This window comes from Mauremys mutica, chromosome 4, assembly GCF_020497125.1.
Source record: "Mauremys mutica isolate MM-2020 ecotype Southern chromosome 4, ASM2049712v1, whole genome shotgun sequence".
Lineage (NCBI taxonomy): Eukaryota > Metazoa > Chordata > Testudines > Geoemydidae > Mauremys > Mauremys mutica.
Genome location: NC_059075.1, coordinates 105,371,916 through 105,398,041, shown reverse-complemented (window position 1 = coordinate 105,398,041; position 26,126 = coordinate 105,371,916). Strand labels below are relative to the sequence as shown.

Sequence of the window (26,126 nt, the reverse complement as noted above, 5' to 3'; positions counted from 1 at the left end):
TGTTAGAGGTATGCGGCTTAGGGCAGAGGACAGGTAAGATGATGTCCTGGCTCATGTGAAAGATGGAGACCACCTTGGGGAGGAATGCAGGGTGTGGGCGGAGCTGAACCTTGTCTTTGTGAAAGACAGTGTGCGGGGGGGTCACAGGTCATGGCCCTGAGCTCTGAGACCCGCCGGGCTGTGATGGCCACGAGGAAGGCTACCTTCCAGGAAAGGTGAGACCACGAGCATGTGGCCAGAAGTTCAAAAGGGGGCCCCATAAGGCGGGATAGCACAAAATTTAGATCCCACTGAGGGATAGGGGTCCTAACATAAGGGAAGGACTGATCTAGCCCCTTGAGGAAATGCCTGGTCATGGCATGGGAGAAAACTGAGCAGCCTTGGACTGGCAGATGGAATGCCAAAATAGCCGCCAGGTGCACCCTGACAGAGGAAGGGGCCAGGCCTTGAGTTCTAAGGTGAAGCAGGTACTCAAGGATAAGCTGGAGCGGGGCAGACATTGGGGAAACACCCCGCTTGCCCACCCACCTAGAGAATCGGGACCACTTTGCCAGGTAGGCTTGGCACGTGGATGGCCTCCTACTTATGAGGAGGACACATCTGACCCCCTCCGAACACATTCTCTCCTGCACATCTAGCCACTGATCGGCCACGCTGTCAGATGGAGGCTGGCCAGATTGGGGTGGCGGCCCTTGTCCTGGGAGAGTAGGTCCGGGCAGAGCAGCAACAGCCAGGAAGTGGCCATGAGCAAGCCCAGGAGGGTCCCGTACCAATGTTGTCGGGACCACACTGGGGTGATCAAAAGGACGCGTGCCTTGTCCATTTTTATTTTCTCCAGGACCTTGGGAATGAGGGGAAACGGGGGGAAAAGTGTGAAGGAGTTGGCCCGACCATGACAGGAGGAAGGTGTCCAAAATTGCATTCCTTACCCCCCTGCCCCCAAGAGCCGAACCCATGGCAACGGCGGTTCTGTCGGGTCTCAAACAGGTCTACTTGGGGAATCCCCCATTCTCAGAAGAGTTGATGAGTGACCTCCGGGTGAAGCAACAACTCGTGTTGGGAGGAGAAAACCCTGCTCAAGCAATTGGCCTGCATGTTGTTGGCGCCTGGCCGGTGGAAAGTCTTCAGGGAGATGTCATGGATCGAGCAGCCATGTCAGCCGCATCTGATGCCATCTGCAAAGCAGCCTTTGCGGTAGCGGCACCCTCTTCCACCAGTGACTTGAGTTCCTTCTTTTCGTGCTCGGGAAGGGAAGGCTCGAATTTTGGCACTGACCCCCACAAGTTAAACTCATAACGACTGAGGAGGGCCTGGTGTTTGGCTACCCGGAGCTGGAAGCTGGTGGATGAATAAAGCTTTCTGCCAAATGAGACCAGTTTTTTGGAGTCTTTATTCTTGGGTGCGGGTCCTGGTTGGCCTTGTCTTTCCCTGTGGTTCACAGATTCCACCACTAGGGAGTTGGGGGGCCGGGTGAGTATAGAGGTATTCGTGCCCCTTCGTGGGCACAAAGTATTTGCGCTCCGCCTTTTTTAATATTGGGGCCAGGGAGGCCGGTGTTTGCCAGAGGGCATTGGAGATGTTGGCCACCCCTTCATGGAATGGGAGAGCACGTTAAACAGCGCGTCCGAGGGTCCCTCCATCTCCTCAGCTTGGAGATGGAGACTGGATGCTACTTGCTTTAGCAGCTCCTGATGGGCCCTGAAGTCCTCTTGTGGTATGGAGGGGGGCAGAGCTGCGATTTTGTCATCCAATGTGGGGGAGGGAGGCCAGTACTGGGCTCTGCACGTTGGCCGGTGCCACAGGGTCCACCCCTTGATCGGACGCCTCGTGCGGTGCTGAGGAGACGTGACCCGATCTATCCCTCAGAGGTCTGGATGGTGCAACTGACAGAGCCTCCGATGCTCCCTTGCTGGGCATGCATGGGGGACCAGGGAGTCCACTGGCACCACCGGCTCTGCCTCGGGGGTCCCTGCCATTGGCTCTGGTGCAGCACCAGCGGCACCAGCTGGTCGGGTTGGCCCAGCTATAGCATAGGGCGCTGTGTATGGGTCGAGCTCTGGATTACGAATGACTTGTTGGTGCCGTGCGAGCGGTATGCATGGTGGTACCGAGCATGGCGTCTGCCACGGGACTGGGACTCTGACATCAAGGAATGGTACTGCCTCGAGCTGCTACTCCTCAAGACGCTTCGATGCCTGGATCCGCGATGACACGGAACTGGCAATCTCGACGTGTGAGAGCTGAAGCGTGACTGGCAATGGCGTCCATGCTGGGAGCAGCTCCGGTAGCTGTGCCGAGAGCGGGAGCATCTACGACGTCGGTGCCTGTCCTACCGATATTCTGTACTTGGCGTGGAGCTGTGCCTAGAACTGCGCTCTGATGGCACCCTACCAGACAACCTGGAGGGCGACGAGTGGAGGTTGGGGGCTGTGCCCCAACAGGACACTGGGTGATGAGCGGTCCCGAGAGCAGTCTCCTGACCGGGATCTTTGTTGGGTTGGCATTGGCTGACGAGACCCCAGCGGCAGCTTGCCTCTAGCGCAGGGTCCGGGTGATGGCGGAGCCCCGGGCATCTGCAGGGTCATAATATCTTTGGCCACCTGCAGGGTCTCCGGTGTTGAAGGCATGCGAACTTCAGCCGGAGAGGTCTTAGTTGACGCAATCGGGCTGCTCCGCTCGACCTGAGTCGGAGCCCGGGGGGAGACTGGGGCTGCCTGTGGGTCTAGCCTCCCCCTGTGCCTTCTCTCTATGCTTCTGAGATGACTACGCCTTCCTCTGCTTTTTTGAGGGAGAGCTGTGCCGGCCACCAGAAGGTGCCGGGGGATCACCACGCGCCTAAGACAAAATACTCTGTACCGATTCCGCTCGGTGCACCGGGGTAGGAGCCAGTGCCGACTCCATGAGAAGGGCCTGAAGTCTAATGTGTCTCTCTTTTTTCGTCCGGGGTTTGAAGGACCTCCAGATTTTACAGCAGTCGCTGATGTGGGATTCACCCAGGCAGCGGAGACAGTCGGTGTGCGGGTCACTCCTGGGCATCAAACGCCTGCAAGACTCGCATGATTTAAACCCTGGGGCCCGGGGCATGCCCCGGCTGAAGAATAACTAACTAAACTAGAACTTTTACTAACTAACTGATACAGGTACTACTGAACAACCAACGAGATTTGAGATGAGCTGCAGCAAAGCTGGAGCAAGTAGTTCCAATGCATCACCACTGGCGGCAAGAAGGAACTGACCGTGGGGGGAGCATGTGGCTTCCCTTATGGTGTGCTATAGCGGTGCCACTCCAGGGGTCGCATCACCGCTCCCCCTATGGGTACTGCTGAGGGGAAAAACTTCCGGCACAGGTGCACGTGGCGAGCACGCACACCTACTGTGGAATACACATGAGCAAGCACTCAAAGAATTGCGAGGCACAAACAATAGTGGTTATTTAATAAAGGGCCAAATGTAAATTTTTTGAGTGCAAGGGATGTTACGAGAACCAGCTGCTCCAGCCAACTTGAGGGCACAGCACACAGGCAGCCATTTGGCAACCTCAGATGTAGTAGCCCCGTGTTCTACAGATCCACTTAGTCACAGACCCACTGGCTGTGACCTTGTATTGCCTCGAACCCTCCCCTCCCTGTGCCTGAGGTAAGGGCTACCAGAGATAGCTCCACCTTCACCTTGTGGAGCTAAGTCCCAGTGTGTGGCTTTCTGTTCTACCCTGTGCAGTACAACAATGCTGATTCCACTACATTTGGAGCTTCCTCACAGGTATGAGAGAGCTGTAGGATTTGTCCATCAATACTAGCAAATCTGGTAGTTGTCTTAATATTACAACTTCAGAGAAGAGCTGAAGTGGTATGGCTAAAACACTGCCCTGACACTTAATTAAGTGTTGTTCTGATTGAAGACTTCAATTCTAAAACAGTTTCCCACATTATGCAATTTAATAGGAAAAATATCAGGTTCAGCTTAAGGGACAAAACTCTGCAAATACCATAATTCTAGTAAGTCAAGAAATATCTGGACTAGTATTAAGGAGGGAGTTTTACTTTTCTGTATTTAAATTAAAATGAATTTTCCTACCTGAGTTAGTCTGGGTACATAGGCTTCCATTTCTTCTCTAATACTATGAAAAGAATTAATAATATCCTGACTGGTTGCATATTGCTGTGATTGAATTGGAGTTGGACCATGATAATACCTATGAGAAGAGAAAGGGAAAAAAGAAAACACAAGGTAACAATTCCCAGTAGACTAAGATTTATGTAGCAGTTGCACCTCTCAGATTTTAGGTGCAATACAAATTTGGCTTTTGGAGTCTATTAAAAATTAAAAAAATCGCGTCTGATTGGAAACGTAAAAAAAAAAGTAACTGTAAGCTTTCAAATTCCACCTACAACTTAAGTTTTTTCCCCATATGTAACAGCAAAATGAGAAGGGACATGCCATTCTTGATTTTTTGTTATGCAGATCTTAGGGCAGGTCTATGCTGCATCGGCACAGCTGCAGAGCTCTCCTGTCAGCATAGTTAATCCACCTCTGTGAGAGGCAGTAGCTATCCCGCTGACAAAGCGCTGTCTACATGGGGGGGGGTTAAGGTTGGTATGGCTATCACTCTGGGGAGTGGATTTTTCACACCTGAGTGATGCAGTTATACTGACATAGGTCTGTAGCATAGACCTAGCCTTAATGTCATCACCCCTTTTATGCTTTGCTCAGCACTGGCAGTACTGTCACTTAGACTGTCAGACTCCAGATGAATGGGGCAAGTCCCACCTCTCAGGACTAGTATATGACGAACACCACTACACACCATTGGTTCACATTTGGAAGGTTATCTTTGCAACTATCAGGACAAGAGATATAATGTTTTTCAAACTGAAAGCTTAGGTTCTGGAAGACAAAAGGGCAGCACATCACAAAAGAAGTGAATCAAACCATTGAGAGTTGTCCCAAGTCAACACTCAAGTAAGATCTGTCTCTGTGCAGAATGCGCAAGTATTTCCAAATGCATTATACCAACAGAAATGCTTATAAGATGTCTCAAACTACACTAATAAAGTATATTTGTTAGACTTTCATAATCAGACTAAAATTATGGATCTCCTCTAGCAATAGTTTGTAATAGGTTTACTAAATTCACAAAAGTCAGTATGAACTAAAGATGCAGTTTTGAAAATGGCAACTACTTAAATTTATTTAAACAAGGTTTCAGATTAAATTTTAATCTAGAAGCACTCAAATGCCATGTAAAATACAAAGCAGATTAGGGACAGACTGATTCTGAATAGATCATAAAGAGATTTATATTAGTTTTAATATGTTGAAACATCCAAAGAACTGCAGTTTTCTTTTATTCATTGAACTTACCGATCAGATTTCTTTAGGTTTAGTGCAATAGTTTTAATGCTATTATTCTTTCCTAAATCTTCATATTCAATAGCTTCCTGTAGCTTCACCTGTGATATAATGAGACACAAATCAAAACTAATTACTTATGGTATAGTTGCACACATGTAGACCGTGCTTTTTTCCTTGTCCATAGTCTCTTGGTAAGAGAATGGTAAAAAACCAAGATAAATGAAAAAAAGCCCATGTGGCTCAGATCCTCTGCTCTGGCAGTGCATCACTAGTGTAGGTTGGGAGAAGAGGTGTATAGGTGGATTTGGCTGCCTAGCACAGTTTTCAGTGACACTGGCTGTGAAGGCCACAAGAGCCCTATGCACTATTTGCCATGGCATAGGGGGAACTGCGGTATTTTCTCTGTGTCACAAGAGGATTACCCCCATATACACAGGTCTTTCTTCCTTGGAAGGCTGTTGGCCCTGTGATTAAGATTCCCACAGTAGCGCAGCACAAAGTGGCCAAACGCTGTGCTATGATCTCAGCCAATATATTCAGCCAAATCCTGAAGACATTTACACAAACAGACAGGCCTAATTTTACAAGTCACTAGCATTCTTGTGTATCTAACCTGACATCTTAAAGGATCCAGGTCTTCAGAGGGCAAGTACTCAGCACTTTCTGAAAGTCAGGTCCCTTTAAGGGTCTGAAACTGAGCACCCAAAACTTAAGATACCCAATAACACTGGTCAGTTCTGAAAACGTAAGACAATTATGATTGGAGTCAATGCTTGTGAGAGGACATCAGAATTGGGCTGAGTGTTTAAATGCATTGGAAGTTCCGTGGTAACAAATCCTATCGTAAAATTATTTCTAATATTTTTAAATTAAAAAGCACAGAAGCCAAGAAAAACTAAAATGTTTAAGAATTCCAAAATCATTGTCTTGTTATACAAATTTTTTTTAAATGGCATTTGAGAAATTTTAGTAAAAGCAGAAACTTGTCAAAGATTGTCTGACAGTTTTGAAGGAAGTGACAGTAAAACTCACTTGCTCTACAAATATATGAACAGGGAAAACATGACTGAAGCCATATTTAGGTAAATTCTCTACTGAAATCCCACGTGCCGAGCTCCCCGCCACCCTCCCTTTTTCAAAAAACATGTCCACACACTTGTTTTAGTACTAGTGGCCTTTACTACGTTTTCTGCAGATCCTGACCAGGATTTTTTTTTAATAATCAGAGCCCCCTCATTAAAAAAAAAAGCATACACATAGATAAACAACCCTTTTGTAGTCTCTGTTTATGTGCATATGTTACTTAATACAAGAGGAAGGAACAGGGTTAATGTTCTTAGTGAAGGAATTTAAACCTAGAGCCAGTGCAGATATGTAGCTAAATAAGGTGTTCATTTGTGGTAGAAAATATTAAGGAGCATTAGAATCATAGATTATTAGAGTTGGAAGAGACCTCAGGAGATCATCTAGTCCAACCCCCTGCTTAACAGTAGTATACTTAAATATGATACAATGAAAACTGCTTTGGAGATCTCTTGCTTTCTTCATCCACACAGTGAAGTCAGAGCTAGTGACTGCCCCAAAAGCTACAATGCGTATTTTCTAAAAACGATTTGCTACTTGTGTGGATTTCAATTAATTCTAGGGGGCTGGGGGAAGTGTATGTGCAAAGGCTAGAAGTTAGTGGAGTTTCCCCCGTTAGCTTTTTGGATTGCAATACACAGTCATTCAAAACATTCTATTTTCTTAGCAATTTTTACATAATTCCAGTAATCTAAGAGAAACACTATAGTTGCCTCATTTTTGTGCACCAATAATCAATCAAATTTGAAACTCATTTTCAGTTGAGCACAATGATTCTGATGCAAGGTCAACCCTTTAAGTTGAAGTATCAAATTAGCATTCTGCTTACTAATACATAGTAAGTGTGCATTCCTTCCCCAATGTATTCAGTATATTAATTCCATGCTGTGGTTGCAACTACTACTATCTTAACTCTTTGCCTGGATATTCTCCTACAGGTGCTCAGGCACTTACAGCGGTAATACATAAATACAACCACACACAATGAACAGAACATGCATTTTAAGATCCATTAGAAAAGTATGGGGAAAAATGTCAATGTTCACTCAGTGAAAGAAAAAAAAATTAACAGGAAGATTGTATTATCAATTAAAGTTATTTGCATTTAAATAACTAAAGAGCTCTTTGTCAACAGCATTTTCATCTTAAGGCTGTTGTATTTAATTAATACTTTACATTCATATCACTCTTCATACATTTAAGTAGATGATGCTTAATGCAGCTGTTTGCAGTACTATACTTCAGCTGGAATTGCAGTGGCAAACTCACATTGTTCATACCTTTTTTATTGGTGGCTGAAAGAAATCTGAATCCCTGGAATTTCCATCCATACTGCTGGTCTCACTGTAGTGATCATTTTGTGCTTCTCTTAAAATAAAAGACAGTATTAAAAGGAAGTGAAAAACAAGTCATCTTGTGGGAGATTGACATTTAGACTGAGGACATGTAGTAGGTTAATCTGTTTCAAAATATATTTAATTCCAAATTATTTCTTTCAAAAAGGTCTGCACTTAAATGACTGACCTATGGGTGTGACTCTAAAAAGGGTCAGTATTTTGTTCATGATGGGCAATGGGGATAGGATTCCTCATCTCTGCACAAAGAAAAAAATAGTGTACTCCTGACATAGACAGGGAGGTAACAGAACCATAGTGCAGTGAAGCAGTCCTCCTGCCAACTAAAACTTAAGTCACACACGTTGTGTGCTACTGTTAATGCAGTTACATCACATCATTCCCGTGCCAATGTTGGCACACAGGGCAATAACTACTCTGTTGTTTGCTGCTGCTTCCATCTGCTCTATGGTGTTGAGATCTACTGTTCTGCCTTTCCTGCTAAGGGTTTCTCTTAAGGTTTCTCTTGGACACCCTTGTTTCCTCATACCAGCTGGTTTCTACTTAACATCTTCACGTGGGAGTCCATGTTAGTTTCCGGAGCACAGCTATTCCTTCTGATTCTGTTGGGGACAAGTGGCTGATTTCTCATATATCTTTGCCTGTAAACAAGTATTCCCAACCAAATGACCAAGATCTGTCATAGGCACTTATTTTCAAAGAGGTCTAGTTTTCTGTCTAACATTTTGATGGATTTCCAGTTCTCGAGGCCATATGTTAGGACTGAGATTACGTTTGAATTGAAAATTCCCAGTTTTGTTCTGGGTATCTTAGATGTCCATACATTAAGTTTAATAAATGCTCTGAATGCCTTTCCTATCCTTGATGTTACATCCTTCTTGAGGTCTCTGTTGGCCATTATGGTGCTGCACAGGTAGAACTATTCTACTTTCTTGATGTTTTTGCCTTCAAAATGTGATGTTACTGTTTGATGTCTGGGTTTCTAGTATGTTTGTTTTAGCAGATGTCTGTTTTGAGTTCTGCTTGGCATGCTGTATTTGCTAGGTTGTATTCGTTTGTAACTTTTCAGGGGTGTTGTTCAGTACAGCAATATTAGCAGCGGCAAAATCTAGGCTTTCTAGGCATTTACCATCGATTCATGCTATTTTGTATTGCTAATATACTACTTTGTTCTCCAGTCTATGACATGCCAAATAACAGCAGTGATAAAATGCAGCCCTCATTTCGTGCCACTCTCCATGTTAAACCACTCTTGTCTGGTTGTTCCCCCTTAGAACACTTCCTATCTCTGTACATGGCCTTGATGATATTGACAACTTTAGCTGGGATGCAGTAGGACTGAAGAATATTCATGATATATGTCTGTGCAGGCTGTCAAATGCCTTTTGAAAATCAATGAAATAGGTAAGGAGGGCAGCTTGCCATTCTATACATTCTTCTATGAGGGTACTTAGTGCGAATATCTGCTCTACATAGGCTCTCTTGGGCCTCAATCCTGGTCTCCTCTAAGCTTTGCATCCACTGCCTCCATCATCAACTGTAGTATCACACTGAAGAAGTCTTGCCCAACACCACACTGCCACTTCCACACAAACTTGTCCGGCGTGTGGGAGTGCTGGCCATTCTACATTGCCAGTATGAGAGTTACTATTCTCCCTCTAACTGGCACTCTAATCGTGACTGCTGCTGTGCACATACAAGAGGAAGTACTGCCACGCAGAAGAACGGGAAAGTAAAGGTGCTTTAACATCCAGTTTGTGCATTTTGTAGAAAGGAGCAATCTAAGTTTTGGAGAATGGAATGTTTCCTACCAGAAAGGCTTATTAAGATACAGCATTCCATTTAAATGAAAACACAAATACATCATATGAGCAAATATAGAAGTACTAAGGGGAAAAGTGTTCCCCCTAAAGAACAGATTGGATAAGTTGACTATAGTTCGGTGAGTTTTGCAGGACTAAGGTGGAGAAGGAATCCTTCCTGGGCTGCACAGCAGCCACTACTGCAACAGACTTGTAACTGAGCCACCTCGCATCTCTAAGGTTTGGCTCGTGGATCTGCACTAGTAGACCCAGTTGCCCTGGCTCTTCTGTCCCCTCCTCCTGAACGCTGCAGTATAGGAAGCCCCTACAGAGCTATGCTCAATGTGCAGGTGGTATGAACTCCATGTGAGGTCCTTGCATCCAACCAATCTATTCCTCTGCATGGCAAAACTGGACCAATTTCACTGCACTCATAGCCTTCTAGGCCTTAATTTAGGCTATAGTTTGAATGAGGTTGTCAAATATTCTCTAAGGTGAATCAGTCAAGGCACTTTTTTTTTTTAAATAAAACATGAAAAAAAAAATCCATGTTTGAGATTCAGTATAGAAGAGGAATATAGGAAGGTATTTCCAGCCTGCAATATTTTACACCACCTAGTGCAAAAAATAACACGTCTTTAATTTTGGTGGTTGGCATGGCCTTATACACTGAAAGGAATTTTAAAAGTAAAAATGGAATCCACGCTATCAGATTTGTGTTTAGATCATAATATTCAACAGGCTTCAAGATAACATCTGTAAAATTTTCAAGTTTGAGTTATTCACCAGTTCTAAGAGTTTTTTCCTGTGCTGAAACTTACTGTTTTCTGAGCCCAGCTGCAAGGACCATGGCACTGTGATGATTAAAGCGTTTTATAATGGCAGCATTGCTACTCTCCTTTAAGGACTTTGAGGCGTTTGATGTGGATGGCACAGAGGAAACACCATAACCCTGCAAGTAAAGTAATTAACAGTTTGTTAGGTTATTCCAAACTAAATGCAGCATGGGGCATGGGTCACTTGCAGGTTTAAACTGATGTAAATGGTGAATTCTCTGTAACTTGACGTCTTTAAGCCACAATTTGAGGTCTTCAGTAACTCAACAAGAGGTTAGGGGTCTATTACAGGAGGGGGTGGGTGAGATTCTGTGGTCTGCAATGTGCAGGAGGTCACACTAGATGTTCATGTTGGTCCCTTCTGTCCTTCAAGTCTATAAGTCTATTCCCTATTTTCCATGAACAGCATTGCAGTGTGGTCTAGAGGACTATACATAGTATTGGGAGTCCTCAGGGTCCTAATCCTGGCTCTACTGCTTACGTGCAGTGTGACCTCTTCACCTCTGCCTCAGTTTCCCCATTTGTACACTGGGGATAGTTCTTCCCAACCTCAGAGGGACGTTGAGAGGATTAATGTTTGTTTTGCACTTTGAACATGTAAACCTATGTATAAATGTGAATTCTTTATTTTCAAACTGTTAGCTGCAATTACTAAATTCTTACAGAAGTTTATAGAAATCCAGCAGGCCAAGGACTATTACGTTTTCAGTAGTAAACAAATGAATAGGAATGTCATTCACCAAATCTGTCATCTTGTTTTAAATTTTATTAAGTTCTCGGGGATACAGCTTATATCCCTGTAAAACAATATCAAGCTGTACTAATTTGAACTCTTGATTCTAGCTACTAATTCTTCAGTTCTACTCATTAAGTCAATGGTATCTTTGGAGCTATCAAACATGTCTTATGCTGTGTGTGGTGCAAACTATTTGGTATTTAATATTTTAAATTACTATGAAGAAATGTATATAGTTTTAACTTCATTTTAAGTAAATACGTTTGACCAAAAATGTGGTATTTATCTTCACTTTGAACCAGGGCTTTGGAGCTGTGCTCCAGCTCCGCTCCAGCTCCAGGCAAAAACCTGCAGCTCCACTGTTCCGGAGCTGCTCCAGCTCCAGGCTCCGCTTCAAAGCCCTGCTTTGAACTCAATCTTCTGTATTGAAGGACTCCTGTTTACCAATGCCGGGTAGCCCCTAAATGGTAAGGATTAAATAAGGGGATGTCTATTTTAAAATGAAAAAGCTGTACAAGAATGCTTCTAGAAGCAAAGTCAGATTTTTACACTAGTGTGCTTAGGAAGCCAGCTGACGTAATGCAGCGCCATAGAATAAAGAAAAGCTGCATAGCACACAGACTGAGAATACAAGTGCTGATTCTCCATCCACCTACCCCAATGTATAGCAGAAGTAACTCTGTGCAGTTACACTGGTGTAGAACTGATGTGATTAGAATCAGACCCAGAACATCACCACAAAGAGGAGAAATTCAGTGACAAATTAGCATTGGGCACCAGAAGTTATTCAGTGGAAAGTTGTATTTTAGTATTGTTTGTGGTCCTTTTTTAAGCTGATAAGGTGATCCAGTTTTAAAATGTAGGAACTTTTACTTTTTTGTTTTAAAGTCTCTGTACTTGCCTCATCTAACGATTTATCCTCCAAGGCCGTTAAATCTAGCAGTGGATTTTTCACCCCTTGAGACACCATTGTTTTTAACCCTATGAGAAGAAAAAAAAATAAATTGTTTTCTTGTAAAGTAGTATCTAAATGAGAATATCTGTCAACACTCAGGGTTGATAAAGCATAACCCTCAAAGTTATCTGGACTTCAGTACCTTGATATGATTCCATAATTTTCTTAAACATATAGTACTAAATTACTATTAGACACCAATATACATGCAGGAAAATTTATTTCTAAAACAGCACTAGTGGTTGCTAAGCTTGAATTTGTAGTTTAAACTTTAAACAACCAACATGTAAGATATCTGATGCATTTTGGATTATCTGGGTTTGCAGGAACCAGTGAACTTAACACTACAGGTATCAAAAAACCAAGGCTGTATCTATTTTAGAACACAGGTATTTCTAAAAAGTACAATAATTTTTTTTAAATCCTCTGAATATGTTCCATGATTGGGAAAAAGGGTAGTGTCAGAAGGTTTTGCATGTGTCCAAGTGCTATTATGTGCACTAACTTTCAGCCCTTTACGGCATCTATCATTAAAGTCAGTCTTTTGCTCTGTATTTTTGAAAATTATTGCAGGAATTATTCTAACTAGTTCCAGATACTTCCCCTCCCCCACAATTCCAAACATTTTCTAGTAATTAATCAATGGTTAACCTTTCTATGCATCACTTTACCCATCTGATGATGTATGGCTTTTGTTTGCTTTGGGATTGTCAGATGAAGGACACTATCAGAATGAAAAGCATTCAATATTTATTAGTATATTAAAGGATCTAGTCTTCTCTCCATATATGTGTGTGTCATTCATGGATTATACACATGCATCAAGAGAAGATGACATTTTCAGAATATAACTGAAGTCTTCCTTGTTTCAAATATGGCCCAGAACTGTGATGGTCAGTAAAAAGAATAACATATTCAAGTGGCCTGTGAAAGAAACCAAATCTTTATCCACTTTCTAGAGAACTGATTTATCACAAAACCCACATCTGTTGCAAGTCTCAGCAGAGACACCACAGAATAAATAGTCACGAGAACAAAATTATGCCCACCTGTCAGAGGTACGGTTAAGGCCCCTTGATTGTACATTATGAGGAAGCTTTCACTGACATTATCTATGCTGCATGAGTGGTGCATAAAAGGAATTTCTAGTGCTGGCATCTTTTAAGCACTAATTTGTTTCTAAGCATTTTAGTACGGGACCTGGAATGTCGTCCATAATCAGATACTGTAAATATATAAACATTCAGCCTGATCAACACTGTCCAAAGATTACATCATAGGTCTTGGCTCCTGACATCTTGCAGCATTTATCAAATTACAGGACAAATACATTACTTTTAAAAATGAGAATGTTGGTTTTATCTGATTAATGTGGCTTTCAAAAACTTAGCTTTATTTTTTTAATTAATTTTGAAGTTTCAGTATACTGTGCCTAACACCACAATCACCTGTTGCAGAGAAACAAAAGCTTACCTTTTTCATCCATTTTGGCACATTCAGCAAAGAGGTCTTTTGAGCCTGTATTCAGCCTATCTCGATGGAAGTAGTGAGACTGGAAAAATCGTGTCCAGAATTCTTTTTCTGTCATATTATGTGGAACATTTTCTGCATATTTCACTTGTACTGCAAACAAATCAAAGTGCTTATAAGCTATTTTTCAATTCAAGATACTGTTTTACCTGTCAGTGTGTGATGGAAAATGACCAAAGCTTATCCTGAATAGGCATAAACCCACACAACTTACTAAAAAGATAAGGAGTTTGGATTTTAAAAAGATGGCAATTTATGCAACAAATGCAAGTTCTGTCATGCCCAACAATGCTTATAATGTATTGGAAACAAACACCAATAGCATATAAACTTTGAAAATGGTATAGCTGGGCACCTCTGGAAAATTTTAAATGTCCGAAGTCTAGTAATTTAAGAGGAATCCTTCCCTGTTGTTCCCAAGATGGACTGGTTCTTTTTCATCCAGGTCTGTTCAAACTAATGTCAGTATCAGGGTCCAATCTAGCATTTGTAAATCAGATAATTTACCAACAATCTCTAAGAAAATTTTAAAGTAGTTAAAATAAATCCTTCAAATGGAGAGTGACACTTGGGCATGAACATTTACTCATGGCTTAAAGGCAAAGCAAACTGAATAATTCAAGAGTCTCTTTTCAGCCTCAAGCCTTAAAATTAGGGCTGTCAAGCGACTAAAAAAAATAATCGTGATTAATTGCATGATTAAAAAAATTAATTGCATGATTAATTGCACTCTTAAACAATACAATACTGTTTGAAAATATAGAAAATATCCAAAACTATTTAAATATATTGATTTCAATTACAACACAGAATACAAAGTGTACAGTCCTCACTTTATATTTTTTATTACAAATATTTGCACTGCAAAAAACAAAAGTAATAGTATTTTTCAATTCACCTAATACAAGTACTGTAATGCAATCTCTATCATGGACACTGAACGTACAAATGTAGAATTACACCTCTACCCCGCTATAACGCGACCCGATATAACACGGGTTCGCATATAGCGCGATAGCAGAGGGGCTTCGGCGGCGCTTTAAAGGGGCCGGTGCTCCGGCTGCTGTGGGGAGCCCCAGGCCCTTTAAGTCACCGCTGGTGCCCTGCCACCGCTACCCCGGGGCTGCGGCAGCAGGGCTCCACCAGTGATTTAAAGGGCCTGGGGCTCTCCGCAGCCTGAGCCCCGGGCTCTTTAAATCACTGCTGCAGCCCTGCCACCGCTACCCTGATATAATGGCGTTTCATATATAACATGGTAGGGATTTTTGACTCCCCACGACTGCGTTATATCAGGGTAGAGGTGTATGTACAAAAAAATACCCCTGCATTCAAAAATAAAACAAAGTCCACTCAGTTCTTCTTCTTGTTCAGCCAATTGCTCAGACAAACAAGTTTGTTTACATTTGCAGGAGATAATGCTGCCTGCTTCTTGTTTACAATATCACCTGAAAGTGATAACAGGTGTTCGCATGGTACTGTTGTAGCCAGCATTGCAAGATATTTGTGCCAGATGCACTAAAGATTCATATGTCTCTTCATGCTTCAACCACCATTCCAGAGGACATGCGTCCATGCTGATAATGGGTTCTGCTCGATAACCATCCAAAGCAGTGCGGACCAATGCATGTTCATTTTCATCATCTGAGTCAGATGCCACCAGCAGAAGGTTGATTTTCTTTTTTGGTGGTTTGGGTTCTGTAATTTTCGCACTGAAGTGTTGCTCTTTTAAGACTTCTGAAAGCATGCTCTACACCTCATCCGTCTCAGATTTTGGATGGCACTTCAGATTCTTAAACCTTGGGTTGAGTGCTGTGGTTATCTTTAGAAATCTCACATTGGTACCTTCTTTGAGTTTTGTCATATCTGCAGTGATAATGTTCTTCAAACGAACAACTTGTGCTGGGCCATCATCAGAGATTGCAATAACAAGAAATATATGGCAGAATGCATGTACAGCAGAGTAGGAGACGTACAATTCTCCCCCAAGGAGTTCAGCCACAAATTTATTTAATGCATTTTTTTTTTTTAAATAGCATCATCAGCATGGAAGCATGTCCTCTGGAATGGTGGCCAAAGCATGAAGGCACATATGAACGTTTAGCATATCTGGCACGTAAATACCTTGCAATGCTGGCTACAAAAGTGCCATGTGAATGCCTGTTCTCACTTTCCGGTGACATTGTAAATAAGAAGCAGGCAGCATTATCTCCTGTAAATGTAAACAAACTTGTTTGTTTTAGCAATTTGTTGAACAAGAAATAGGACTGAGTGGACTTGTAGGCTCTGCAGTTTTACATTTTGTTTTTGAGTGCAGTTATGTAACAAAAAAATCTACACTTGCAAGTTGTGCTTTCACAATAAAGAGATTGTACTACAGTACTTGTATGAAGCGAATTGAAAAATACTATCTTTTGTTTGCCATTTTTACAGCGCCAATATTTGTAATAAAAACAAAGTGAGCACTGTCTACTTTGTATAGTGTGTTGTAATTAAAATCAATATATTTGAAAATGTAGAAAAACATCCAAAAATATTTAATAAATTTCAATTGGTTTTCTATTATTTAACAGTGTGATTAAAACTGCGATTAACTGTGATTATTTTTAATCGCTATTAATTTGAGTTAATCACATGAGTTAACGTCGATTAATCAACAGCCCTATTCAATATATTTCCAGAACCTACAAAAAAAACAACAAATAAAACACAGAAGGAAGGAAGGAAGACCATATAAGAAGTGCAGAAGAGAGTATGAGGGAATGTGCAGAAGCCCTGCACGTTTTACCAACAGAAACAAGTGTAGCACTAACCCTCTAGTCTTCCAATGATAAAACATAATAAAATCAACTTAGAGTGCTTTGTATCACATATGTATTGATTTTTCTGCCTACCTGCAGGATACGTCCTGAATATGGATTCAATAATATCTGAAGTTAAGTTATACCTCAGACCATTGCAGCCATCAGTTTGAGGCCGAACATCAGCCTACGGGAACAACATAATAATATTGTCATAAACTGGGTGAAACCTTGTTATGTGTTGAGTTAAAACCTTGTTAAAACTGATATGTGAACCCACATTTACGATAGCTGTAAGAGAGAGTTAATCTATATAAACAAAAACAGAAGTAGCAGAGTGGATAGTTTTTTTTTAAGCCACAGTACAAAATGAAGAGCAGCTTTGATTGTCCCTTAAGGACACTAATTTATTTGCTCACAGCAAATGTCTTTCACTGCAAAATTGTCTTTTCAGGTGGGAAGAATGATTTATCAATAAATATTAAAAGGACTGAATACACATATATTTCTTGGCTAATCTTTTCTTAAGGGGAGGGTGAATGATAGCCTACAAATACCTGAAGGTATAAAGAAAAAGGGCAGAGGAAGTATCATACAAGGAGTAAGAGAATGAAATTGAAAAGGAAAATTTAGGTTGGTTATCGGGAAAATCTTTCAGATGGAGGTATAGCAGAATATGGAAGTGTAACAGGAAATAAAGGAAACCTCCTTTTTCATGACTTTTATAAATAGACCAGACAGAACACTTTAGGGTATATGCAGAGAACAATCCTGCACTGACAAGGAGACTGGCTTAACTTCTGAGGCTATGGAAAGATAATGAATACTCCTGTTTAGAAGTGGGGAATTTCAATTCATCCACATTTTACAGAGAAAGTCTAGCTAAGAAATAAATGTTTTTGTTTTAAAATCCATCCTATGTTATGTAGGTCAAACATACCAGAAAAGCTGCAGAGATGCCCACATCCTGCTTACTAGGTGCCACAGAATTATCCACAGCGTTCAAGCTTAAACGGTTGGCCCAGAATTCTTCAGCACTAATTACTTGGCTCACAACGAGGTCTTTATAAAGCTGAAACAAAACAGGATCTTCTTGCAGCATTCTAGTAAAAGAATGTATTGAATAAAATTGAAACATTCCACACTAATTCAGCAGGATTTCCATGTCAATAAGTCATATGGGTTCCTGAAGGGAACAGATCATAGTGAGGTAAGAAACGCACAGCATTCTCAAATAAGTTATAATTAGTTGTACAAGTGAGATATTGAGGCCAGTACTGCTATTCATATTGGCCAAAGGGGAGAGACTAAGGGTTTGTCTGCATGGGGACACTCAGGGAAGTGAAGAAAAATCAACTGAAGGTGTGAAGTTCACAAGCATTAGTTTAAAAGGCATTAAACCCCTGTGTAGTCACTCATTCAAAAGTAAAATGGCCGTAGTTTGCTGAAGCTTAATCCTCACTTAAGAAGAGTCCACCCAGGTTTAATGTGCTTTAGTTTATGCACTTTAATTTCATATCTTTAGTTAATTCATCTTAACTTTTGTGAGTGTCCTTGTGTAGACAAGCCCCAAACAGAAACAAAGCTGCTGGACGAGGGATAGTTTTAATGGGGAAAAATGGTGATCTCTAGAAAGAAGTTAATACAAGATGGTGGCCACAAAAAAAAAGAAGTTACTTGCCTTATAGTAACTGGAGTTTGAAAGCTATTGTCAATCTATAGTCACTCTTGGTGCCCACGTGGTTGAGATCGCAGTCAGTCTTTTGGCCAGCACTGTCCAGTGGGGATGCACATGCACCCTGAGTGTCCTCATGCTCCTGTTCCAAGCTATTAAAAAGGATGTTTTCATCGCTAAGTCAAGCAAGGGGCTAAGGGTTCAAATGGGAGGAGGGGGAAGAGCATTAAGTATGCCACAACCACTTTAAGGTCCTATGGACTGGGAGGTTTCCTTACTGATGGAAAAACATATAAAAGGCCTTTAAGGAATTTCACCACAAGGAGGTGGGAAAATGGGGGGTGGGGAAGGTGTAATAAGCAGAAGGGGCTACGAGGTGCACTCTAACAGAGCTAATCAACGGTCACAATCTCTTTAGAGCAAGCAAGCAATCCAAAACAGGAGGGAGCTGGTAGTCAATAGGCTGTAATTCACATTGTTCACAGCAAATCCTGGATCTTTCCCATTTAGCAGCGTAAATTAGAGTGGCACAAGAAGGAAGGGTATTGATCCAGTAGACTGATCAGAGCGACTCTCAACCAACCCATTGAAATAATCATTTAGATATGGACGGAGAATGGGATGAAGTCATAGCCAAGGCAGAAGAGCTCCTTCTTTGAAAATGCTGCCTTGTTCTTTGAAGCTTTGAGGCTCTCTGGTGAAAGAAGGTATCAGATGATGGTCTCTGTTTGGCATAAGTATGAGGTCTTCCCTATTTTGTCCAGGGGGGAGTCTGCCCTGCCTGAATTGGAGGAGGAGCTCTGAGAACAGTTGGAGAGGAAGCTGTGCCAGAGGCCACAGACAGCAAGAAACTCTTGGAGGGATAAGGAACCACAGGGAGCAAGTTAAGCTCCTATGGGAGGCCTTGAGCTACGAGTCTGCAAGAAGCAGGGAGGTCCTTGGAATGAGACACACTAGGGGGTAACCCTACTATGAAAATGGCTCCAGGAAAAGCAGCCTAAAAATCAGTGCTGTATTACAGCCACAGGGTAGGATTTAAAGTAGGGCTGTCAATTAATTACAGTTAATGACTGTGATTAACTGAACACAAAATTAACATGTTAGTATTTTTAACAGTATTAACTGCATACCTCTGGGAGGGGAAGGAGGCATCGGCTGTGGAGGTTACCCTACAGTGCTCGGCCAGGTGCAGTAACCCAATCTGTCTCCGGAGGGCAGGAAGAGGAGAGGAGAGAAGAGGAAGTGGCTCCCATCCCAGCTCCGGTAGAAAGGAAGGGATCCTGACCCTGCTGTGCCCCACTGCCCCCAGCCAGAACGTCGTTCTGGGGACCAACCTCCCGCCACACCCTATTGTCCTTGGCTGGCTCCTTGCTCTGGGGACTACCCCCTCTGTGTTCCATTGCCCCCGACTGGCCCCTCGCTCTGGGGGTACCCCATGGAGAACAAAGGCCTGGTGAGATCAGCCTCCCTGCACCAGTCTCTACAGCACTTGTATGAGGTGAACTGCAATACTATTTATTTTGTTTATCTTTCTTGCAGTGCAAATATTTGTAATAAAATAACTAAAGTGAGCACTGTACACTTTATTGTGTTGTAATTTAAATCAATATTTGAAAATGTACAAAACATCCTAACATATTAAATAGAATACCATTTATTTAAACAGTGTGATTAAAACTGATTAATTTCAATTAATTTGTTTGTTTGACAGCCCTAATTTAAAGGTGGCCCAGAAGGGGCTGAGAACAGAATCTAGAAGGTGGGCTGAAGAGTAACCCAAAAGGGGCAGAAGAATTGTTAGTCTGACCTTCTGGTTGGACCTTTGCGATCCAAGGGAGAGACTGAACTTTAAGTGTGACCAGGCCGTAGCGCCAGGTTGCTCGAAGAGGACGACCACTGCAGAACAGATCGGCCAACAAAAGGAAGTGCAGGACTGGAAGAACCCCTGCGATGTTGTGTACTGCCATGAGGAGGAGCTCTGACAGCAACTTTCACCCAACCACAGACTCGCACAGTGAGTTTGTGTCAGAGATATGAGCCTTTCCAACACAAAAAGGAATCTGGGATGCCCACTGTTAACTGGAATTGCTGCCTGGCAAAAGGGACAATACTTAAAGCCATGTAATTTAATCCTCAGTACTGACAAGAACATCCTGATCAGAGGTTCGGGGGGAGCGAGGGAATCAAAATAAGGAAGGTAAAAATTTCCAAACTAATCAAGTAACTATCCTAGCACTAATTATGTATAGACTATGAAAAAGGTAGCATTGAGACCTGGACACTGAGGAGCTCCATTTTGCAGTTATGGATGGTGAGAAGGAACTGAGTGGCAGGGGGACCCACTCTGCCCTTCATGTCCTTGGTGCAAGGACACTCAATGTGCAAGTGGACAATGCTGGCCAAAAAAGACTCCAGTCCAAGCACACGCTCAGCAAGCAGAATATATATATATATTTATATAGATAGATAGACAAGAACTCAAATAGCCTATGTTTCGTTTTGTTGTAGGCAGTGTATTTATTGCACTTCACATGTTATGTCAAGACAGTTAAAGAAGAATTTCCTACTCATATTCTCACGTTACCTATCAGAAATTCCAATCTAGAAATACTACAGAAGTAGACAGAAATCAGAGTTTGAGAAGGTTATTTAGAAATGGGTAGTTTAAAAAAAGCCTAATTACTAATGAAATAGCAAATTCTAGCCTATAAACCCTCCATCATGTCCTTTCCAAATGGATACCATGAGGAAAAATTCAAATAAGTTTCTTTTAAACACAAAACTGGAGAGTGTTTTCCAATACTTCAAAATTATACAACTGTTCTTACTCTTTAAAAATACTGTAATATTTAATGAACTGTGCACTCAGGCTTTATTTACCACCCTGCTGAACACAAGTCTATTTAGAAAAATGGCATAGCTATGTTCAATTTAGGAAGGAAACTGATTGGATAGAAAAAGTATTTGTAGTCCAGAGTTGGGGAGAAAATGAATAGATTCCAATGCATCATTTATCTTGCTCCGCTTGTCTGCTAGAAGGAAGTAATTTCTAGTCTCTCTCTCTGAAATCCATTGATCCTTATGAGGTAACAGGTTAGTCACAAAGCTTTTAAAAAAATAAATGGCTTGCTTACGTAAGTCCTGTAACATGAAAACATGTTCAGAGGAATTTCACCAGAATCTAAAGCCACAGATTATTACTGAAATAGAACACAAGCACTGTTGTGCTACAGCAATATAGCTCAAAAACTGTTCACAAGTCACAAGAAACATTTATGTTGTAATTAGAGAGGGGGAAATGACAGATTCCTTTTTGAAGATCTTCTCCTTCTCCCCTGCCACTTTACCTGTTCTTTTCCTCAAGTTCTTTATTTGCTTTCCTCTTGAATTTGGGTAACAGTTGCTGAAGAAGGTCCTTCACTGCATCTCGCTCCTTCACTGCTGTGCTTTCATTAGAGAAGTGGAAGTTGGTTGTGTCCCCTGCATGCAGTACCAGCTGTAGCTGAATTTTAGCCTTTCCTTCAGGACTGATTTTCTGGCCTAGAAAATATAAAGAACAGCAATTAGTGATACAAGTACATTTATGTAACAAACTTTCTCCCCAAAGCATTTATATGCTGTTGTCTGCATCATCCCATTAAATCCTGATATCCCACACTGGTGGCATTATAGCACATTTCTTCCAGGAAGTGAAGCATGCAGCTGCCTTTACAGGTTAGCTTTAAAAGCTGCGTCTCACTTTCCCCACTGCAACCAAAGACATCCTGAGAGGCCCAGATCCTAAGCTGCAGCAGAGTACTCCTTGGCCACCTTTATGTTCCACCTTTGCTAGTTTTCTAGCAAAACTCAGAGCAGCCCTCAGGTCCCTCCAAGTTGCAGGGCCTAGCAATGGCCCCAAGGCGCTGCTTAGAGCAGATGGAGATCACTAAGGCATAAGGATGCCTGCGCCCTTCCTCTTTTCCTGTAGCCACTGAGAAAAAGTAGATATAGGACCAACTATGGGAGATCTACACTGCCCGTGGTGCATATCTACCTGCTTCTACATGGAGGCATTGTCCTATTTGCACTGCTTCCCTAAAGCCAGCATAAGCTGCCCTACCACACCTCAAGATCTGAGCCCACAAACAACAAAGGGAGCATCTTTCAGCTTCCTATGATTCTCTCTATGCCTACAGATGTAAAGGCTGGAATTTGAGAGAACATTACTCTATTTACTCAATGTCTGCAAGAACTGATACCTCCCCCTCCAGTCTTCTAAACTACAGTATGTAAGTGCTATGAAAGGCTCAATAGCTGGAGAGGATAATATCTTCACACTACTTCTAGCTATAAAACAGGTGAACAGACTTTCTAAATGGTTATTAAGCAGATATCTCTTAGACAGCACTGCATTTTAGAGTTTTGACTCATTGATTAACAGCAGCACATAACTTTAAAAAATGTTGTAACAATCCTATATGAATTTAGATAGCATATGTTCTAGGGCTACAGACAGAAAAAGATGTATGCAATTTGCAAGGGTTTGTGTTTTTAGTATTGAGTATGGACAGAAAGCACTAATCTGATGCAGGCACAGCACAAGCAGGCACTATGGAAACTCAGTTTTGACTTACAGCACACTACTATTTCAGTTGTGGGTGTTTATTGAACAATATTACTAGTCAAGCCAAACTGTCAAGTAATTTTGGAGGACACGGATGATATGAATGAACTTATTTTCAGCTGTGACCCCACTGTATATCAGATTTTAATCTAGATTTCCAAAGATGAGAGGCTAGTATAATAAACCATCACACCACATAACTCTATTAAACTTTAATCAATTTACACCTAACTGTGAGCTAAGTTTTTAATAGAATAAACTGTCACAGAGCTAGATGCACATCCTAATTAGCCAAAAATAGGTTAGGTCAGGGGTTGGCAACCTTTCAGAAGTGGTGTGCCGAGTCTTCATTTATTCACTCTAATTTAAGGTTTCGCGTGCCAGTAATACATTTTAATGTTTTTAGAAGGTTTATTTCTGTAAGTCTATAATATATAACTGAATTATTGTTGTATATAAAGTAAACAAGGATTTTAAAATGTTTAAGAAGCTTCATTTAAAATTAAATTAAAATGCAAAGCCCCCGCCCGGACCGGTGGCCAGGACCCAGGCAGTGTGAGTGCCACTGAAAATCAGCTCGCGGGCTGCCTTTGGCACACGTGCCATAGGTTGCCTGACCCCTGGGTTAGGCAGTTCCCTCTTAGACCCCATAAATCCTGTATCCCCCCAAAAAAGACACATGGCCTCGGTGATTTTCCATTAGACTACAGTACATATTTCTGCTTCCAAGCTATTGCAGAGATTGCTAGCAAATTGGGAAAATGAAAAATATTTAAGAAATTTGGGTTCTATATTAAAAACACCTGAAAAACTTTTGAATTGCAGAATCTTCTATGCCTGCAATTTACTTCTGGATCCACTCATGTTTGTCAGAAAGAATAATCTAACGAAATGCCCAAATTGGCCTAATACATGTAAAATAAGGTTTGAATCTTATTTAAATATTTACTAAAAATTTGCATACAAGAGCAATAGAAAGAGCTTTCACTTACATTTTATATCTGCATACATATGGCTGACTGTGAATCGGTCTTTGCCTTCAGGTGCCCATGCTATCCTTTCAGCCATAAGGTAGAGAGCCCCATCCTGTTTCTTTTGACGTACCTTCTTTACTATCAGTAACACTTCCTCAGATGATGTTGCCATGATGGCTATAAGGTGCTATTAAAAGCACACGGTACAGTTAGTTAATTCAATAGCAGTTAGTACAGTATTTCCATTGACAGATTTTTTTCCAGTATTCCAACTTGTTTCACTGCATCAAAACTTGCATTTGCACTTGAATACTTATTCTGTAAACTAACAGCAGCATACAGTCACTGTCCAAGCCTTATCAGACAAACACTCTGAGCTCCACTTTATATATGCAGTCAAACTTTTTCAGATTAAATAAAAGTCACATACAAATATAATAATCCACAGCCATATTATACTTAGATTTCTTTTCCAATCCTACTTGTGCTCCAGCTACACCTACACTTCATCTAATTCCTATATTTTTTGTTTCTCTTTTATGTTTCTTTACCAGTTTGTCAAGTTGTGAAGAGCGCTTATACCTCAGAGAGCGTGTACACTCCAAATCCCTGGTGGCATTTCATAGTGCTTTCCTTTTGTGATAGGAACTTTATATGTTAAAACTACTTGGAAGGGGAGAGGGACGAAAATATTGTAGACTTACAGGTTCTTGCAACTGTACCTCCCAAGTAAAAAGACGAACTAGTTACTTTCCCCTTCCTTCAACACGATCCACTGATTACCATGCAAGACTTGAATGAGACTTCAGACACAATCATAATTTTAACTGGCCTATTTATTTTGTTCCAAAAATACTCAGGATCTAATCTTGCATCCACAGAAAGAATGAGAGTTTTGTCATTGACATCAATAAGCCCTTCCGTAATTGGGAAGAAGGATAACAGGAGTGCCAATGTCTTTTTTCCTTTATAGTTTTCCCAATCTTAAATTTCTCAAGAGAACAGATAAATAGTAACATACAAATTTTACTATATTCCATCACTACAAATTTCATTCCTATCAGAATGACATCAAGTTTCCTTCTGTACTATATCCTTTAAATATTTTATTCCCATCCTACTCCTGCAGTTTTTTTATTTGCTATGTACTTTACTGCCCCCTCCTCACTTTGCTACCAGTGTATTAAGTAGTTTTAGAAATCCTTTCAATACTTTGAATATGCACATTTACTTTTTTATGTTTTAATTGCCAAGATCTACATGGATACTTTAAAAGAACATCTGTACCATATTTTACCACATATTAAGAATAGGGATCAGAAACCAATATACATATCCATTTATACTTACTTATAGATGTGTTTTTAACCTGGAATTTAAATACTGTACAACTTTGAAAATAAAAATCTGATTGTTTTAAACTTGAACGTCTATATGGATAATTAGTAATGACCAGCACTTTGCTCAGTGAAAATCTTCCAAGCTGAGCAATCAGACAAGTGTGTTAAGTACAATATTTATGAGAGAAGATGTTTAGTAGTAAGATGTATTTGCACTTAGGTTTTGATCCAGAACCAAATCAACAGGTTTACTATTGACTTTAATGCTGCCGTATTGGGCGCGTATATGATTTCTGCCCGTTTGTGACAAAACTGTGGTAATCACTAGAATACTTGGTAAAATATCAGCTGTTACTGGTTTTTCTAACAAAGACTTAATGTTTCTGGCACAGTACTTTGCAGTATGCAGCTTCTGAATGCATAATATCCCACAAGTGGCTTGTTCCATTGTCTGGGAAACTGAATGCACTACTTCAGTGCTTTTCTGTTCTTTTTTGGTCTGTTATAACTGCACTTTAAAGATGACAGTTCTGACATAACTGTCTGCAAACTACTCACAAGTAGCAAACATTATCCAAGATGGGGGGAGGGAGGGGGAAGAAAACCCAGAGTCCTCTTTACACAGTGCATTAAGAATCAAAATATTTCACTAATCAGGGTTTAAAACAAAATACTATACATCTACTATCTAACAAGACAAAATGGCTCCACCAGTTCGGTTCTGAGGCAATACTAAAATAGAAATCCAACAGTTTCTCCTCTAATTGCTGGTGGGAGGGCTCTCTTTTGTATTATCTCTAGATAAGTGTTTATTGAATTGAATGAAGAAGACACTTTGTCTTCTCCGTCCTTTAAAAGCTTTCTAGCTGCTGTGAGGGAGGAAAAGTTCCCCAATACTTTATCCAACCCCCCAGACTCCATTTTTGGGGGTGCACTTTCTATTGAATGTCTGCAGCAGCACTGTGAAAAGTGACATGATTCATGACAGTGTCACTACTGCTCCCAGGGGTCTGAACTACTGTTGTCAAGCTGACAAGTTTTGTTAATTTTAATCTGCTGCTTCTTAGCAAAACTATAAATTAGCAGC

The 26,126-nt window shown here is 41.3% G+C and overlaps 1 protein-coding gene and 1 long non-coding RNA gene across 3 annotated transcripts in view; one reads left to right on the top strand and one right to left on the bottom strand.

The window, feature by feature from the left end:
- The window catches only part of LOC123370024, a 54,791-nt gene extending 34,737 nt beyond the window's left edge, over positions 1-20,054 (top strand). Inside the window, exons 2-3 of the long non-coding RNA XR_006579247.1 lie at positions 19,239-19,620; positions 19,834-20,054. This is a non-coding gene — a long non-coding RNA (uncharacterized LOC123370024). The remainder of the gene's footprint in view (positions 1-19,238; positions 19,621-19,833) is intronic.
- The window catches only part of GTF2H1 (general transcription factor IIH subunit 1), a 41,650-nt gene that overhangs the window by 12,643 nt on the left and 2,881 nt on the right, over positions 1-26,126 (bottom strand). For both annotated transcript variants that reach the window (XM_045016170.1, XM_045016171.1), the window contains exons 2-11: positions 23,718-23,886; positions 21,470-21,662; positions 17,388-17,550; positions 16,541-16,634; positions 13,593-13,742; positions 12,066-12,145; positions 10,414-10,544; positions 7,716-7,803; positions 5,362-5,450; positions 4,075-4,192 (exon numbers count right to left, since the gene is read on the bottom strand). In XM_045016170.1, coding sequence (XP_044872105.1) covers positions 4,075-4,192; positions 5,362-5,450; positions 7,716-7,803; positions 10,414-10,544; positions 12,066-12,145; positions 13,593-13,742; positions 16,541-16,634; positions 17,388-17,550; positions 21,470-21,662; positions 23,718-23,871 — 1,260 coding nt within the window. In that variant the 5' untranslated portion in view covers positions 23,872-23,886. The remainder of the gene's footprint in view (positions 1-4,074; positions 4,193-5,361; positions 5,451-7,715; positions 7,804-10,413; positions 10,545-12,065; positions 12,146-13,592; positions 13,743-16,540; positions 16,635-17,387; positions 17,551-21,469; positions 21,663-23,717; positions 23,887-26,126) is intronic.